Below are 15,290 nucleotides of genomic sequence, written 5' to 3'. Positions count from 1 at the left end.
CCACTGATGAACCCATGTTGGTTGCCCCTAAGCATGCAGTCTCCTGCTGGCCCCTCCTGGATGTGTGCCAGCATAATTTTTTAGAACAGCTTGCCTAGGATCGAGGTGAGACTAACCGGCCTATAGTTTCCCGGGTCCTCCTTCCTGCCTTTTTTGAAGATGAGGACCACGTTGGCCCTGTTCCAGTCCTCCGGTACCTGTAACTAATGGGGCAGGAGTGTTAACAAGGACAATGGAAGGGAAGGAGTTAGTTTGGGAGAACAAATGAATAAGGAGAATGGTGACCTGAACGAAGGAGACTGAGACCTAGAAGCCGATGCAACTGGATAGCTGGATAACTGCTCCTGTCTCTCCAGTCTGATCTTTGTAGAGTTGAGAGCATAAGGTGTTGGGGACCCAGCATTCCTTGTAGATCCCAAGTGGTCTAGTGCTGAGGTTCCCCAATTTTTTCTTATTGCATATCCCCTTCCAGATTTATCAGCAACGCGTGTACCCCTACCAGCATACATTTTATATTTTAACCCCTTAAATGCCCATTATTTAATCCCTTAAATGCCCCTTAATTGAAAATTAAATCCCCCATTACACAATTTCTCCCAGAGATGTCTTGCATACCCCCAGGGGTTTGTGTACCCCAATTTGGGAAATTAATGGAACATAGAAAGAGGGCTGCCTGCCTTCCAGCTGAACCCTCCACTGCCCTTCTCCACATGGTCTATTTTTAAACCCTTGTGGAGCTGAGTGGCCTTCAGAGCTATCCACAAAACATCTTTTCTCATGTGATCTAATTTGCATTCAGATATGTGGATTTTCTGTCAAGATAAGTGCATATTCTTAGAACAGTAAGGGGTTAATAGCTTAATACAGGTAAGATGTATGCATCTATCTTAAAGTGATGGTAGCACTCCTTGTCATTAGGGCAAGGGTCTTGAGGTAGTAACAAGCATTATATACTGATCCTTCCACTAAAGAAAGGAAAAATAGCTCCTTCCTGTAGCACTGGTGGAATATGTGATTTGCTGAGTACTTGGCAACTTTCTGCAGCAAAAACATTTCAGCAAAATAAACAGTTACTGAATCAGAGCTGAAATGATATTACCTTGCTGCCTAATCCCTTTCTAGTTCTTATTCTGAGGCAGGCATAACTATAATAAATACTGAACAAGGAAAACCACACTGCTGGAAAGCCTGCCTGTGCCGTAGGATTTTGTAGGCCCCTCACAAATGTCCAATGCTATCTGTCATTTTGAATTTTCTGTGGCTGTTTGTGTACACTTTGGATTCTAAAATTTCATTTGATTTAAGACTGAAGATTTTTGTGTTGTGTGGTAAAATGGTTGTGCTCAAGGTAAGCAAGAAGCTTAATGTGTGTTTATATCATTTATACAAATTACTTACTGGCAAACAGCTCATTTGGCACCAGATATTTAACATCCAGATTGGTGTTGGAAGTGTTCAGAGGAACATTACCTGGAGCTGCACAACGAAAGTACTTGTGATTTTTTTTTTTTGGAAATGTTTCTAACATTTTGGTGGCTTAGGGAGTCATGGGAGGGTGCCTTTAATGTATGGGGTCTGGGCCCTGACACATCTTGTACAGTGTTATATTTGGAACACGAGGATATTTATTATACCATGCTGGTTCACAAGTCGAGGAACAAAATCACCCTTTGCACATGGTCAGTTGTATACTATTTGATAGTGGGGTGAGAGGTGTCCTTCCTGTCAGATTAAAAGCTCTGGAATATCTGGCTGCTTTAGCATGAAACCACAAACATTAGTTATTAACATTTGTCCAGCCCCATTAAATCCAGCTCTAGGTTCTTGACAAAAAGCCTCTTTGAGGATTGCATGCATTTGAATGGCAGCCACAAGGTGCAGCAATTTGCTCTTGCTGTAGTTCAAAGTCTCGGAATCGTGCATGCAGAGTAGTGGTCAAAGTAATGGCTAAAACAGAGTGGATGTTGGAAAGCAATTTCTGTGAAACTGGATTTTTAATTGGCTTCAGGAATGTGTGTGTGCCTGTTGTTTCCTTCTTTCAGACCTTCTAAAACAAGCTTATTTGTGGGAATGTTTGTGGAGATGATGACTTTTAAGCAAAGTGGAAAATATCAAAAAGTAAATATTGAATTCATAAATTTGAGTACAAAAGCTTTTGATTCCAAGTGTAACACAGTGTTGTCTGGTATTTCATTAGCTTTTAAACTTGCAACCTTCAGAACTTCACACTCATTTCTATGAGTATCTGTATAATTTAAAATGTATGGGAAACCTCTCATTAGAGAATAGCTATAGTAGGCTAGAATCCTTCTGCAGTGATAATAATTAACCAGCGTAGGTTACAGACATACCTGCTCAGGGAATCAACACTGTGTGTAACATCTGTATACTGTCAAACATCTCTGACTTGCAATATTATACTCTGAATAAAGTGCTTGTAAACAGACTATCAGCCAGGAATCCCTTGTAAGAACAATTCAGTTAACTTCAACTAAAAAATCGGAGAAAATCGTTCTCTGCTGAAGCATAATTTGCATGTAAAAAATAGTAGTGAATGAATGTGTTCGTTTTCTTTTGTAATGTTCACCCAGCTGGTTTGATCACATCACTTTCCCAGTACATCTTTTGGCTTTGGACAATTAGAGCTTCTACACATATGCCAGACACCAACTTTGACATGTGCTAATTAGCAAGCATTAAAGCAGAATCAGTTAATCATTGAATGAACTTCAGTTAAAGTGTCCCCCCTTCCCCCCCAACATTTTGGAGTGTGGGATGATGAATATATGAGATGCAGCTCCTTAGAGCCACTCTAATTAACACCCCCCCAACCACCCCAGAGCATGTGTAAAGATGTCCTTAGTGACTTTTTTTCTCTGCCTTTCCAGAATTATCCCATTTGTCCGTCCTGTGCGATATGAAGATGTTCAGCAGAAGGTGAAAACAGCCTTTGGTCAGCCACTGGATCTCCACTACATGAACAATGAGGTACAGAGGCACTTGCCAGAGAATGTGCAGTGGTTTCTTCAAAGAATTTCCCATGTTCAGTCCCTTCTTGAGTGTTACTTTCCAAGTTTCCCTTGGACATGAATGGTTACTGCACAATTCCTCTCTAGAGGACAAATGTCAATTACTGACACATCATTGCACTGACTTCTCTCTGCAGTGGGAATATTAACGTTTCATTTCCTCCTTTTTTGGGAGACTAAGGGAAATGAAGGGAATTTGTAGTAATGTGGTCATTGTACTATCCATCTCAAATGCTGGCACTGCTGAAATGCCATATTGTCTCTGACCTATTTGACCATGTCACAGCCTTCCACCTGGCTGTAACTGTTTTCATTTTCATACTACATCCTCCTGGGGAGGGAATTTTTTTTTAATATAAAAAACAGCGTGTTTCTTACCAGCATAACTATTGAAAAAAACATGCAAGTGAATCCTCAATGTTGGTGCATAAATTTTTTTTTTTCAAAATCAAAGCTAATTGTTCAGAAAAGGTGGTGCATAGGATAATTATGGAGTGCTAGAAACTCAGCATTTACCGTCTATTTAAGGCATAGTGAATGCTTATTAGCACAGTGTTCTACTTGGTGCTGTGCTATGCTTAAAGACAGTCCTTGTCACAAACACTTTTACAGTCTGATAGAAGCTGACAACAGGATGTGATAGAGAGGAAAGAAGATTTTTTGTTATACTTGAGGCACCAGAAGTTAACCAAAGAGTAGTTAGCATCTTATCCCAAATTCTTCTGTTCCCCTGATGTGTATACCTTTGAGGAAAACTTGAGTGGAGGGAGCATGCTGGGAGAGCATTGTGGCAAGACAGACAGAAGTGGGAGGAGGAAGCAAATAAAACTTTTGCAAGGATACAGGTATCTTAGAATTAACAGTAGACATGAGAGAGATTTCCCAGTCTGGGATTAGAGATGAGGACAAGAAGTTTGAGCTTCTTATCCTGGGCACTGAAAAATCAGTGGAGGGGTCAAAGGGTGGACATCTGATTGAATTAAGATAATTTATCAGCTGGGTTTGGTTGACGTGATGGCATTCAGATTGCTGGAAAGAGGACAATTGCAATGTTTTGATGGTTGTATACATTTTAAAGGAAGTATGTGTCGTTCTGAGATGGTAGAATATGTTCTTCATCTTACTGCATATGAATTCTGCCCTCCTTTCCCTCCCTCCTCCCCATTATGGCTGTCTAGAGCTAAACAGTGCAAATATAAGCTCTATCCTAGAGGGCCTCTGAAATCTCAGCTTTTTAGCAAATTCAAGATTTTCCTTTGACTCTTCCAGAGGGAGTCCATTCTGTCTAATCTAACTACTATCTGTCTAATCTAACTACTATCCTATACTATGGTAGGAATGGTGGTGTGCTCATCTAATTACTGTTTGTTGGCACCTGAGATGAACTCCAGGGGTTTTGGTTCCAGCTTTCCTACCACAAGCACACCATGATTTGCACCAATTGGCCAACTTGGAAGAGAGGACCCATAAGACTACATTAGCCTCTTATCTGAGATCCACTTCCTACCTATTCTTCTTGTCCCCAGTTTACCATATTCCTTGTGAAACTGCTTTCTTGTCAGATAAGGAACATGTTAGCAGAGATACAAGTTCAAGAAGAAATCCAGGATTGTTTGTTTTGCTCATCTCTGGCAAAGGAAAACCTTTGTGGGAGGCAATTAGCTTGAGAAATGGGGGCAAGAGAGATCCTGAACAAAAAGATAAATTCTCCTCACAAAGAAAGGATGCAGAGTTCTCAGTTGTCCCATCTCATCTACCGAATCTTTCAGTTTTGTTTAAACCTCTTATTGCCTGTATGTGGTATTAATATCTCTGCTAACTTTGAATTTATGTTCTATATTTTGCAGTTATCTATTCCCTTGAAAAATCAAGATGACCTGGATAAAGCAATAGATCTCTTGGACCGAAGCTCTAATGTGAAAAGCCTTAGAATATTACTACTGTCTCAAGACAGAAACCATGTAGGTAACCTGCTTTGTAGCATTACAACTAAGTGATACTTGAGGTTTTCTTTATGACCCCTAGTTAAAGGTCCTTGCATTATAATGGTACCCTGCTAACAGGGATAATATGTAGTAGTAAGGCTGCTGTGCTTCACATACATACTCTCTTTGCCTGAGGTTTTTATATTTTTCCCCTGATTCAGCACACTTGAGTATTAAAATACTAGACAGATGATCAAAGCTATAATTATAAAGGACATTTATTGCCGATATCCCCTCATAAGTAGATTCAGATAACGTTCAATGGATCTGGTTCACAGGAAGGTTGTTTATGGTTTTGATTAAGATGGCACATGCTACACAAGTTTTAATAACTTAGCATTTGGTGGTTATATTTTTATTGACAATATTTGAGAAGATGAAGGGGGGGGCACTTACTGGAGACTAAGTGCAGTGTGTGGGGGACTTATGCTGTGTGTCTAGAGAGCAAAAGGTCCTGCCTGTGTAAACTCTGGCAACATCCAAACTTTATTTAATAACTTACCTTCCTGAAAGCAGGCCTCATTCTTAAAGGCATGCTATTGGCTCTTCCTTAGGGCATTGCCCTCCAGAGCTACAGAGCCTTTCAGTGTGAATCCTTCCTGGTAGGAATGGTGGTGTGCTCATCTAATTACTGTTGGTGGCACCTGAGATGAACTCCAGGGGTTTTGGTTCCAGCTTTCCTACCGCAAGCACACCATGATTTGCACCAATTGGCCAACTTGGAAGAGAGGACCCATAAGACTGAATGGTCTTGTTAATTTGAGGGTGAGCATTCCACTAAACTCCCCACATTGTGGTTGAGCCATGCTGGCCTGGCAGTGGTGTCAAAGGATCTTGTTCACCAGAGTTTTAATTCAGTGTCTTTTACCAGTGTTAGCTTCTAAAACTCTGTGGATATAAATTTCACATTTGAACACAGATTATTTACAAATAATCTAATTAATTTGCATTGAATGGTACATGGAACTACTATCAAATCTTTAAAGCTCATTTCTATTACACTCTTTCAGAACCTCCCCAAATGTAAGTACTTAGGATCCCTGAAAATTCCTGGTTTGGCTAGATTCAAGGACATAAAGTTTCTTTATGATATTTCAGACTTCATAACCCCCTGTTAACAAATACAGTGACTCCTGGATGCAGTTTAACAGTACTTTTGTGCTGTCAAGAAAATGGCCTTGGAAATGTAGCCTCAGTTTTCTTGGCATGAAGGTAAAAACTTTAGACAATCCTCTTTTTTTTTTTTTTTTTACAGCCTTCTATTAGCTTGAATACCTTCAGGCTATAACCTAGATGTAAGTAATATTATCCAAACTTTACACAAACCCTAGGTAATGCCCTAGAGTAAACACTTAATGCCTTCTCTCACCAACCATTAGTTAGTCCTGTGATGTCTTTTATTAGGTGTTTTTCCTTTTCTGCTTGAAGCAGAAGCAAACTCTTCCACAGTGAAGTCTTTAGTAAGAGCCACTATTTCCCCTTCTCCTTTGACTTCCTCTTCATCTCTGAGCTGGTTGACCAGACACCCCTGCATGTGATGAAACAAGCGCAGGAGCCTAAAGGAAGCTTCTTGCCTGAATGATCTTGTCCCAGTGACAGTAGGAAGCATTTTTCCCCCCAAAAGTACAGGATACAGATTTTGTTTTGATTGGGCTCTTATTTCTGGAGATGGAAAGGTGATGCAATGACTTGGCACAAATATATACTAACAAAATTAAAGTGTGTGTGTGTGTGTGTGTGTGTGTGTGTGTGTGTGTAAATAAAAGTAAGCTATTTAAATCTGCTCCAGTAACTGTGCTACTTTATTTCGAGAGTCTACATTAGCAAGTGCTATTTATGTTAATTTTATAGTGGCTCTTGCTCTGGCCTTTAAAAAGAAACTCTGATCCTTTCTATCAGCCTAGATACAAATGGGATAAATTGCTGTAGTCGTGTGCCTGGACTAGTAAAGAAAAATCAGCTGGTGGTAGGGCCAGTCAAAATCATCAGCCAGTATAGATGATGTATTAGCTGAGGATCTGGCCTGTCAAGATAGCTACTTCCTGTGTCACTGCAATAGCTATCCCAATGCAATCTCCCATCTCAAATGTACATTCCTTGGCAAAGAAAGTAAAAGAAACTAAACTTTTGTCATACTCTTCATCTTGGTCAGCTCTAGCTCTGGTATAACATTAAAAGACCTAGAGAGAGATGTCTTTGTCTGAAGTCAGGCAGAAAGCAGAGCAGGGTGGCACCTTAGAAAGTAATTTGTTCAGAAATGCATAAACTTGTGTAAACAACAACCTACTTCATCAAATGTGACGATGAAGCAACTGACGAAGTAGACCATTGCCTATGAGAGTGTATGTATTTCTGAATGAGTTGGTCATTAAGGCTGGAAACAGATCTTGCCTTTGTGCTGCCATAAAAACATTTATAGCATCACAAAGGACAAGCAAACAAATGCCTATGCCCATTCCTGCCTCGCAAAATGTGTAGCTACAAGATAGGTGGTATAAATTTGCCCTGTTATTTTGCATAGATGTCTGTGTGCTTTTTGGGAGAGTGTGAGCAGTCCAGAGCTGTCTGTATTCTCTAGCTGCCCCAGGCGGGCTCTCCCAGGGCTTCAGAGGCTTGATGCTGTGTATCCTGGGAAACCCCCAGGCACACATCTCTTCAAATGGGAAACCCAGGGTTCTCCTGTTTGCAGAGGCATGCCCCATGTGTCATCTACACAGAATCAGGCCCCAGCCACTCCTGCAAGCAGCAGGGGCCCAACCCTGCAGAACAATGGGTGATTATCTGTTTTGCCCAACAAAGTGATTCGGTTGTGTCTGCCAGGACATATTCCAGCACAGCGGATCTGCTTCATTTGACCATGTCTGTTTATAACCTGCCTTGGAGACCTAGCGGTAGGGGGGAGCTAGAATAATTCACCCTTTGGTGTTGGCTTACAGATTTCAGAGTGTATGTAAGGAGATTGTCTGTGATCATATCTGAATTATTTCCAGCTACATGTAATTTGAGGTCTCTGGTCAGTTACAGACAAGATCTGAGTGAAAAGTGCTGCTCAAAGTTTTACCCAGGTTATTTCCCTAATTTGTAGAGAGAGCAGACTAATTTACCTTGTTGGTCTCCCTTACAGGGAAAATGCCAACACAGTATCTGGGATGACTGATTTTGTGCATCTGTCTGATCGGTTGGGTGCTTTGGCCCTACTGAGAATGCTGCCTACTGAAAACACATCCATATCCTTTACTCTTGCTGGCTCCTCTCCCTAAAGAATGCCCTCCAGTCTGAGACCTGTTGCTGTGTCTGTTAGTTCTGTAGGTAGGTGGTGGTGTTTTTGAAAGCACTTGGAGTTGGCCTTGCTCCTGTCCTGTGGAATTCAGGAGTTTTACCATTACAGTCAGAATTAAATCAATGCTGAGTACTTCTCAAAATGCTAGCCATGCTTGCTGTGTGGCAGAGCCCAGGATCACCTAACTGTTCCCACCTGATGTCCTCCTAACTCAGAGGCATCTGTTCAGGCTGAGCCACTCCCTATAGATAGATAATTTTACTCACCCCAAATCCCTCCTTCCCCTTACACCCTTCTCAAAAAGTAAATGTTGCCATGGCAGCACTGTCTGCAGGTAAACTTTGTTCCCTCTACATTTTTTAACTTTAAGCTCAAGCTGTTACTTTTTAACATTGTGCATCCTGTGTATAATAGCTTGTTCAGCCTTTATGTACCAATTACATGCTTTATTAAAAGAACACTAATGAAACAAAGTCAAACGTTCAAGTTAGGAAATTCCAGAATTAAGATTGGCTGTGCAATCATAATTCAGCCCCCTTGTGTATATGTGTTATGATAGTCTCTGATTATATGATCATACGCTATTTTTCTACCGGATCCCTGCCTAATTAAATGCACAGGATAGATGGCTCTCACTAAATGAGCAGCTGCTCAGTATTTTTTTTATCTTCATTGTTCTGCACATAGCTTTAGGCCTTAATTGCTGCACACTATTCAAACCATGCACAAAAGACACAATTACAAATTTCCTCATGGTCTTTTTTGTGGCACTCATCATTAAATTATGAGTGCTTCATAAATATGAACTTACTTTCACAATATCCCTGTGAAAGGAGGAAGAGAGTTTTATCCCCATTTTATAAATGGGGAGCTGAAGCCTAGCAATCAAGGTCAAAAGTGTTCACTTGTGTATAAAGTGCCTAGGACCTAATTTTTCAGAACATGCAGCAGGCTCAAAGCAGAACTTCTTTGATTTTGGTTGCCACTATGACTGTTTGGTACTTTTGCTAATCAGACCCAGGGTTTAAATTTGGACATTCAGAAAATGTGGCAGAATCAGGGGTAGAATCCAGTTCTTCAGGGCACTGTTCTCCTGTCTTAAACATGAACTGTCCTATCTCTTGCTACAGTCTTCTGACTCATTCACACCATTTATCTTCCTAAGTAAATAATGCTAAAGTCCTACAAACAGCATCCTTCAGTACCCAGCCCTGACTCTTCCTCTACACTGCCTGAGACAAAGGTCATATAAAATAAACAGAATATAATTTAGACTGTACAGTATCACCTTAATTGATCCCCTTGTACTCCTATATCTTAAAGTTCTTAGATTTTTTTTCTGATGTAACAATTTCAGGTGTGGAATCAAACTTACCTAAATCGTTTAAATCCTCAGCTTAGATTAGTTCTAGTTCTTGTGCTGACTGGTAGCAGTATTAGGCTATCATCATCTTTTTTGGAACTCTTCATTAGAAGGAGATAAGACCCTTTACTAGTAGGTTTCACAGATTTTTGGTGATGGCAAAGGTATGATGAAACTTGGGAATCTTGGGATCCATTCAAGATCACGAGGGAGTGGGCACAAGTGGTCAGACTACTTTTCACCTCCGTAACTGGGTAGGTTTCCATGCTGCTGCCTCTGTTTGTTTTTGTTCTGTGGATAAATAAAATACTTCAGTTTCCAGGCTTTTATTCAGGTACCTTTTGGCCAGTGGTAAAACTTTATACTTCTGCTCAGTTTCTTATTCAACCTCTTTTTGCTTTCTATCTCTGCTTAGCAGATCAGTCCTTCGCCCCATTCTGGGATGCCCAAACAAGTCAGGATCAAAACTTCCCAATCTGTTGGGGATGTGAACACAACCTACCAGCCTCCGGAGCCGAGAAGTAGACACCTGTCTGTCAGTGAGTATTTCTCAGCCCTTCCCTAGTCGTCATCTTTTTCTTAAAAATTTGTATCCATGGGTTTTTAATTTTCATGCTGTCCAAGACAAACTGACTGACTCTAGGACAAGACTGTTCCTTATCATGCTTTTCATAATGATTCTTTACTAGTCAGAGTAGGTGAGCAGTTGCCGAGTGCGGTGTCCCAGAACCAGCTTCTTTGAGTTTGGACATTGTAAAGGCTATCTGAGTCCATTACATTTCTATTTAGATTATCAGATGTAGCTCATGACATAAATCTAGGACTTCAGAATCTATATCAGGTCACCATAAGGTCATCAAAGCTTTAATGGGAATATGAAAATAACTAAATTAGATGAGACTAGTACTCCACATGTTCAGATTCCTACCTCTGAGTGAGTAGTAGCAGATAATTTGTGAACGCTTACAAGTTTTTGACATTTTTTTTTATAGGATTTTTGTTCCAATGTGGCTTAAACTAGCTCATTTGTGATGAAAACTGCAGTGAGAATGGTAATATGCAAGTTAGAGCCTCTGCACTCATTCTCCACAAACTACTTGGCATTAAGCCTAAGAAAAGCCAAGTCCTCTGAGTCGAGCAGCAGCAGCACGCTACAGAAGTTTTGTGTTTAGTGCATGTTTAAGGTGCTTCAGATGATAGATACATTAGTTGTTGTCTCTGCCAGACCTGGGAACTCTGGAATTCTTCCTCCAGCTCCAAAAGCAACTACGCATGTCGGTTTGGAGAGACTACTTACTACTTCAACTCATGTCTCAGTTTTCACCATCTGCAAACTTGGAGGAGAATTCAGTGGGTTCTGCAAATGAAAGCTTGTAAAACACTTGCCTGCTAAATATTGAATCTGATTCCACTTAAACAGGGGGGTTTTAATAAGGGGGTGCAAACAGGTGTCAGGGGTTCACAGCAGTGCTTCTTAAGGCTTGATTGGAAAAGGGGACAGGGAAGAATTCCAAGATAGAACAAGTTGAGAATAACTTGCTAGATTGACCTGAAACCTATCTGAGGGTGGAGGTAAAATGCTTGGTTAATTGCTAAGGTGTTTTGTGATATCACATCTGTGTGGTATATGAGTCGCTTAAGTTTATTATGGAAATTTATGGAGGGCACTTGTGAAGTACAGGCAGCTGAAATGGGAACAGAAAGGACTTCCTTTATATACATGTTAACTTCAAACTAGGGCAGCATTCCTCTGTCTCATAAAGAAAGTGTAGCATCCGTGCTTTTCTGAGCCTGATATGGTTTCTTTTTTCACGGACCGATTCAAGTGCCAAAAAATCATAGAAAACAAAGGAGTGGGGGAACCCTTCTCTCCTTTATTAACATGACGAGCCATTCAAATGATACTCAGTGTGCTCTGATGGCATCTATCTAGGGCAAACAGGATAGTAACAAAGGGCCCCTTCTGTATAATATTCCCCAGCACAAACCTGCCCTGCCTTCCCATCACAGTAATGCTACATACATATGAGATTTTGGGTCAGTATTCATGAAAACTCTATACTATTTCATTTTCTATCCTCATCTGGCTGGCAGGCAAGCACATCATTTTGAGCCCAAAAATAAAACCCAGAGGGGCCTCCATTCCTGCCACTGGTGTTATAGTATGTAGATCTCGAAGGTGATTTCTCTTCCTTTTCCACTTCCTGCCCCCTTTAATTTGGAAAGAGTAATGCCCTCCAGTTTCCTGGAGGATTTCAGGCTCTCCTTTAATGTCATATGTGGAAAATGGGCAACTAATTCAGACCAGTGCTGTGAGTGGTTTGACTGTACAGATTACACCTGTGTGGTTGCCTACTTTCAGCAGCTTGTTGTGCCCTGGGTTCAGAGGTGTTTAGGGTAAAGATAAGACTTATAAAAAGGAAAAAAAAGCAAAAACTGAAAATGTTGCTAAGCACTGTCTGGCAGTGCTTGTGTTTTTTCCACTCATTTCCTTTGATATACATTGATTTAGTGCTGACTTCCTTTTCCTGCAAAGTGATGGGGGCCTTTCCACAATAGCAGCTGGGCTGAAGCCAGCAGGACTTGGGCTCCCTTCAACGAGCCATTGCATTGTATCGGAAAAAGTGAAAGTGTACTCTCGTGACTGGATCCAGCTACAAAGCACACTCTCTTGTTTATCTCTGTTCTCATTGGCTGACAGTCTCATGTGACACTCCCCCCCCCCAAGTTGTTGGGAAAATCAGGCAGTAATTTTAAAGATGGCAAACTGCTTATTGTCCATACTTGGTACCCCAGGTGTTCAAAGTCATGCTGCAGCCCACATGTTCCATTCCAGAGCTCTGCAAAGAAAACTTGCACCTGCTTTCAGTTAATTGGCACAAATATAACATGTAGGAGAAGGAGGTAGTGACAGGTGTGTGAAATATTGTCCACAGGAAATCACTTGCCAGTCTCTACGTGCCTGTCACAGTACTTGGGCATACTGTAACTAATTCAGTAGATATGAATGTACACACCTGGGAACTGATCCTGAAGTTCCACCAATGACTCCTCACATGACCTTGGACAAGTGATTGTTGGGTGTTCTTATGAATGCAACTCAGTGCTGCTGCAAATCTCCCCTGATATTCATAAAGGCATACATTGAGGTAGTTAGTCAAGTTATTAACAGCTGGGCAGGGCTAGTCCTGCTACTCAGACAGAATAGTATTAGTTCAACACATGTTACTTGAGGCAGGAAAATGGTTGTCCTGATAAGAGCATGAAGCTGATTTTACACCAGAGGTTTTGCTGCTGTTAGATGAGCAGGGTTGCGTGGAGGATGCTCCGCCTAGCCTAGCACTGTTTTAAATGTTTCACAGGTGACCTTTTCATGGTGCTCCAAACACCAGTACTTGACTCACTGAAGTAATCACTTAACAGCACTGTAAGCTATTGTAAGTAGACACAGAGTTACTATTGAATACAACTGTAATGTTAGTTCAAGAATTGCTCCTATTATTGCAAAGGCTCAAGAACTTCAGAGATTAAGGCTGTGCCTTGTCCCCTTTTTGGAGTTCTTTACCTTATGTGCATGTACATGCAGTCTCTACATAAGTGTCTGCATAATAAACCTACTTCTTTGTCTGGTTCAGGTTCTCAGAACACAGGCCGAAGTTCTCCTCCCCCTGGGTATGTTCCAGAGAGGCAACAGCGAATTGCTCGACAGGGTTCCTATACTAGCATTAATAGTGAAGGCGAATTCATCCCAGAGACCAATGAGCAGTGTGTGAGTATGAGCATGCTGAAGTGCAAGGGGGGGAGAAAGCCCCAGTCCTCATTAAATCTGCCACTGTTTTTGTTCTTTCATATGAGCTGCCAGTCTTCACTTAAGCTTGTCTCTACAAATGCTGATAGTAAATATCACTACACTGCATCTTTTTCAAGACTTTGGCTGGGCCACAAGCAGCAGTCACTGTGGATAGCTCACCCATCTTACAAGCAGGCCCCTCTAGCTCTGTGGACATGGAAAAGGTGTGCGTGGGATTGCCGCCATCTGGTTTTTGTGATCTGCTCATGCAAGCAGGAAGTTGGTGCCAAGCGTACCTTGCAAGTGGAGAAGGCAATTTGGGAACAGAATCACTGCTGCTGGGGCTGAAGTCCAATGGGCCACAGCCAGGGAACTCAAGATGGCACGCTGGCTAGTCTAGTGCATGCAGGCCTAGATAGCTGTAAAAGTTTAAAGCTACCACTAGCCTCCAGTATGATGTATATTTCCTTAATTTCCATGTGTGCAGATGCAAGTAGACTGAATTTAACCATGTCAGGCTTTTATACTACTGAATTTACTTGATTCAAAGACAAAGTTGCTGTTTTTTTCCCCCCCTGTTTAACATGGGCAGAAGGAAGCCCCTCATCTTGGAGTCAAGGACAAGGTGGTATGGGGGCAGGCAGTTGCACCAGGATTGGAGCTGTTGCCTGCCCCCTGCAACCTCTCCACCCCTCTCCCTGCAGTCTGTGCTCCCTGTCTGTCCCCCCTTCCCTTCCCTGCCCCTTGTAGAGCATGCCCCAGCCTGGCCCCCTGGCAGCAGCACTGAGCCAGCACAGGGCCAGGCTGGGGCCATGCTCTGCACTCCAAGCTGCAGTGGGGGTGGCACCTGCCAGGCGAAGGGCAAGGTGGTGGGGGAGATGAGGGAGGAGCATGCTGAGGGAGTAGAGGCTGTTGGGGGAGGGGGGGAGAGGGCAGAGGCTGTGGGGGAAAGGGGGAAGGATGCAAGTGGGAGCGCTGGACAGGCAGTGGGGGCATGCTGCTTGACCTCCCCAAACCATCTGCTTTCTCCCACTACCTGCCCCCCGAAGCAGTGGGAGGCACAAATTTAAGATGACCCTCCAATAATTAGATTCTGTCCATGGAAAATTATAACAAATTTATAAATTTTCCATGTATAGAATCTAATTATTGGGGGGGGTCATCTTAAATTCAGGATTATCTTACAGTCAGGTGATTTATGGTATCTGAAATGGCCCTGTAGCTTTGAACTGCTGTTCCAGCAAATTCTTGGGGAGATGAGGGTAGCTATGCTTTCTGAAGAGTCTCCTATCCAATATGGACCAACTATGGGGAAGCAAAAGTGAACCCTGCATTTTGCTATGCAACATCTTTGGTAGCAAAATCAGCCCAGCCCAAGTACCTAAATTTTCATGACCTTGTCTTACAGATGTTGGATCCTCTAAGCAGTGCTGAAAACTCGATATCAGGAAGCTGTCAGTCCTTGGACAGATCTGCAGACAGGTACAAATACAAACTGACCAGAGGCCCAATGGGCATCTATACACCCCCTGGAGTGACAAAGCTGTGCTCCAACATGTTCTAATTAGCACACATCAGAGCATACTTGATTAATCGAGAATACTGGGAGTCTGCTAGAGCTTGCTAATTAACGCACTCCAGCACCTCCACATCACAAGTCTTTAGCATTTCAGTGTTTCAGAATAGTGGCAGGGGTGCTTTAACTAAAACTTGTCCAACAAACATTAGTTAAAATACCCCTGCCACCATTTTGAAGTGTGGGATGCTAAATCCATGTGATGTTGCAGGCGCTTTAATTAGAGCGCTCTCAAGGCCGCTTTAATTAAGCGCCACCCTGAAGCAC

At 42.0% G+C, this 15,290-nt stretch overlaps 1 protein-coding gene across 1 annotated transcript in view; it reads left to right on the top strand.

The window, feature by feature from the left end:
* The window catches only part of MAP3K3 (mitogen-activated protein kinase kinase kinase 3), an 85,912-nt gene that overhangs the window by 49,074 nt on the left and 21,548 nt on the right, over positions 1-15,290 (top strand). The window contains exons 6-10 of the mRNA XM_019548520.1: positions 2,889-2,988; positions 4,877-4,990; positions 10,073-10,196; positions 13,293-13,426; positions 14,856-14,929. Of these exons, the coding sequence (XP_019404065.1) occupies positions 2,889-2,988; positions 4,877-4,990; positions 10,073-10,196; positions 13,293-13,426; positions 14,856-14,929 (546 nt within the window). The remainder of the gene's footprint in view (positions 1-2,888; positions 2,989-4,876; positions 4,991-10,072; positions 10,197-13,292; positions 13,427-14,855; positions 14,930-15,290) is intronic.

The sequence above is a fragment of the Crocodylus porosus genome, unplaced genomic scaffold (assembly GCF_001723895.1).
Source record: "Crocodylus porosus isolate Cpor-Errol unplaced genomic scaffold, CroPor_comp1, whole genome shotgun sequence".
Lineage (NCBI taxonomy): Eukaryota > Metazoa > Chordata > Crocodylia > Crocodylidae > Crocodylus > Crocodylus porosus.
The sequence above is the reverse complement of the archived record's forward strand: the minus strand, read 5'-3'. Positions and strand labels throughout refer to the sequence as shown.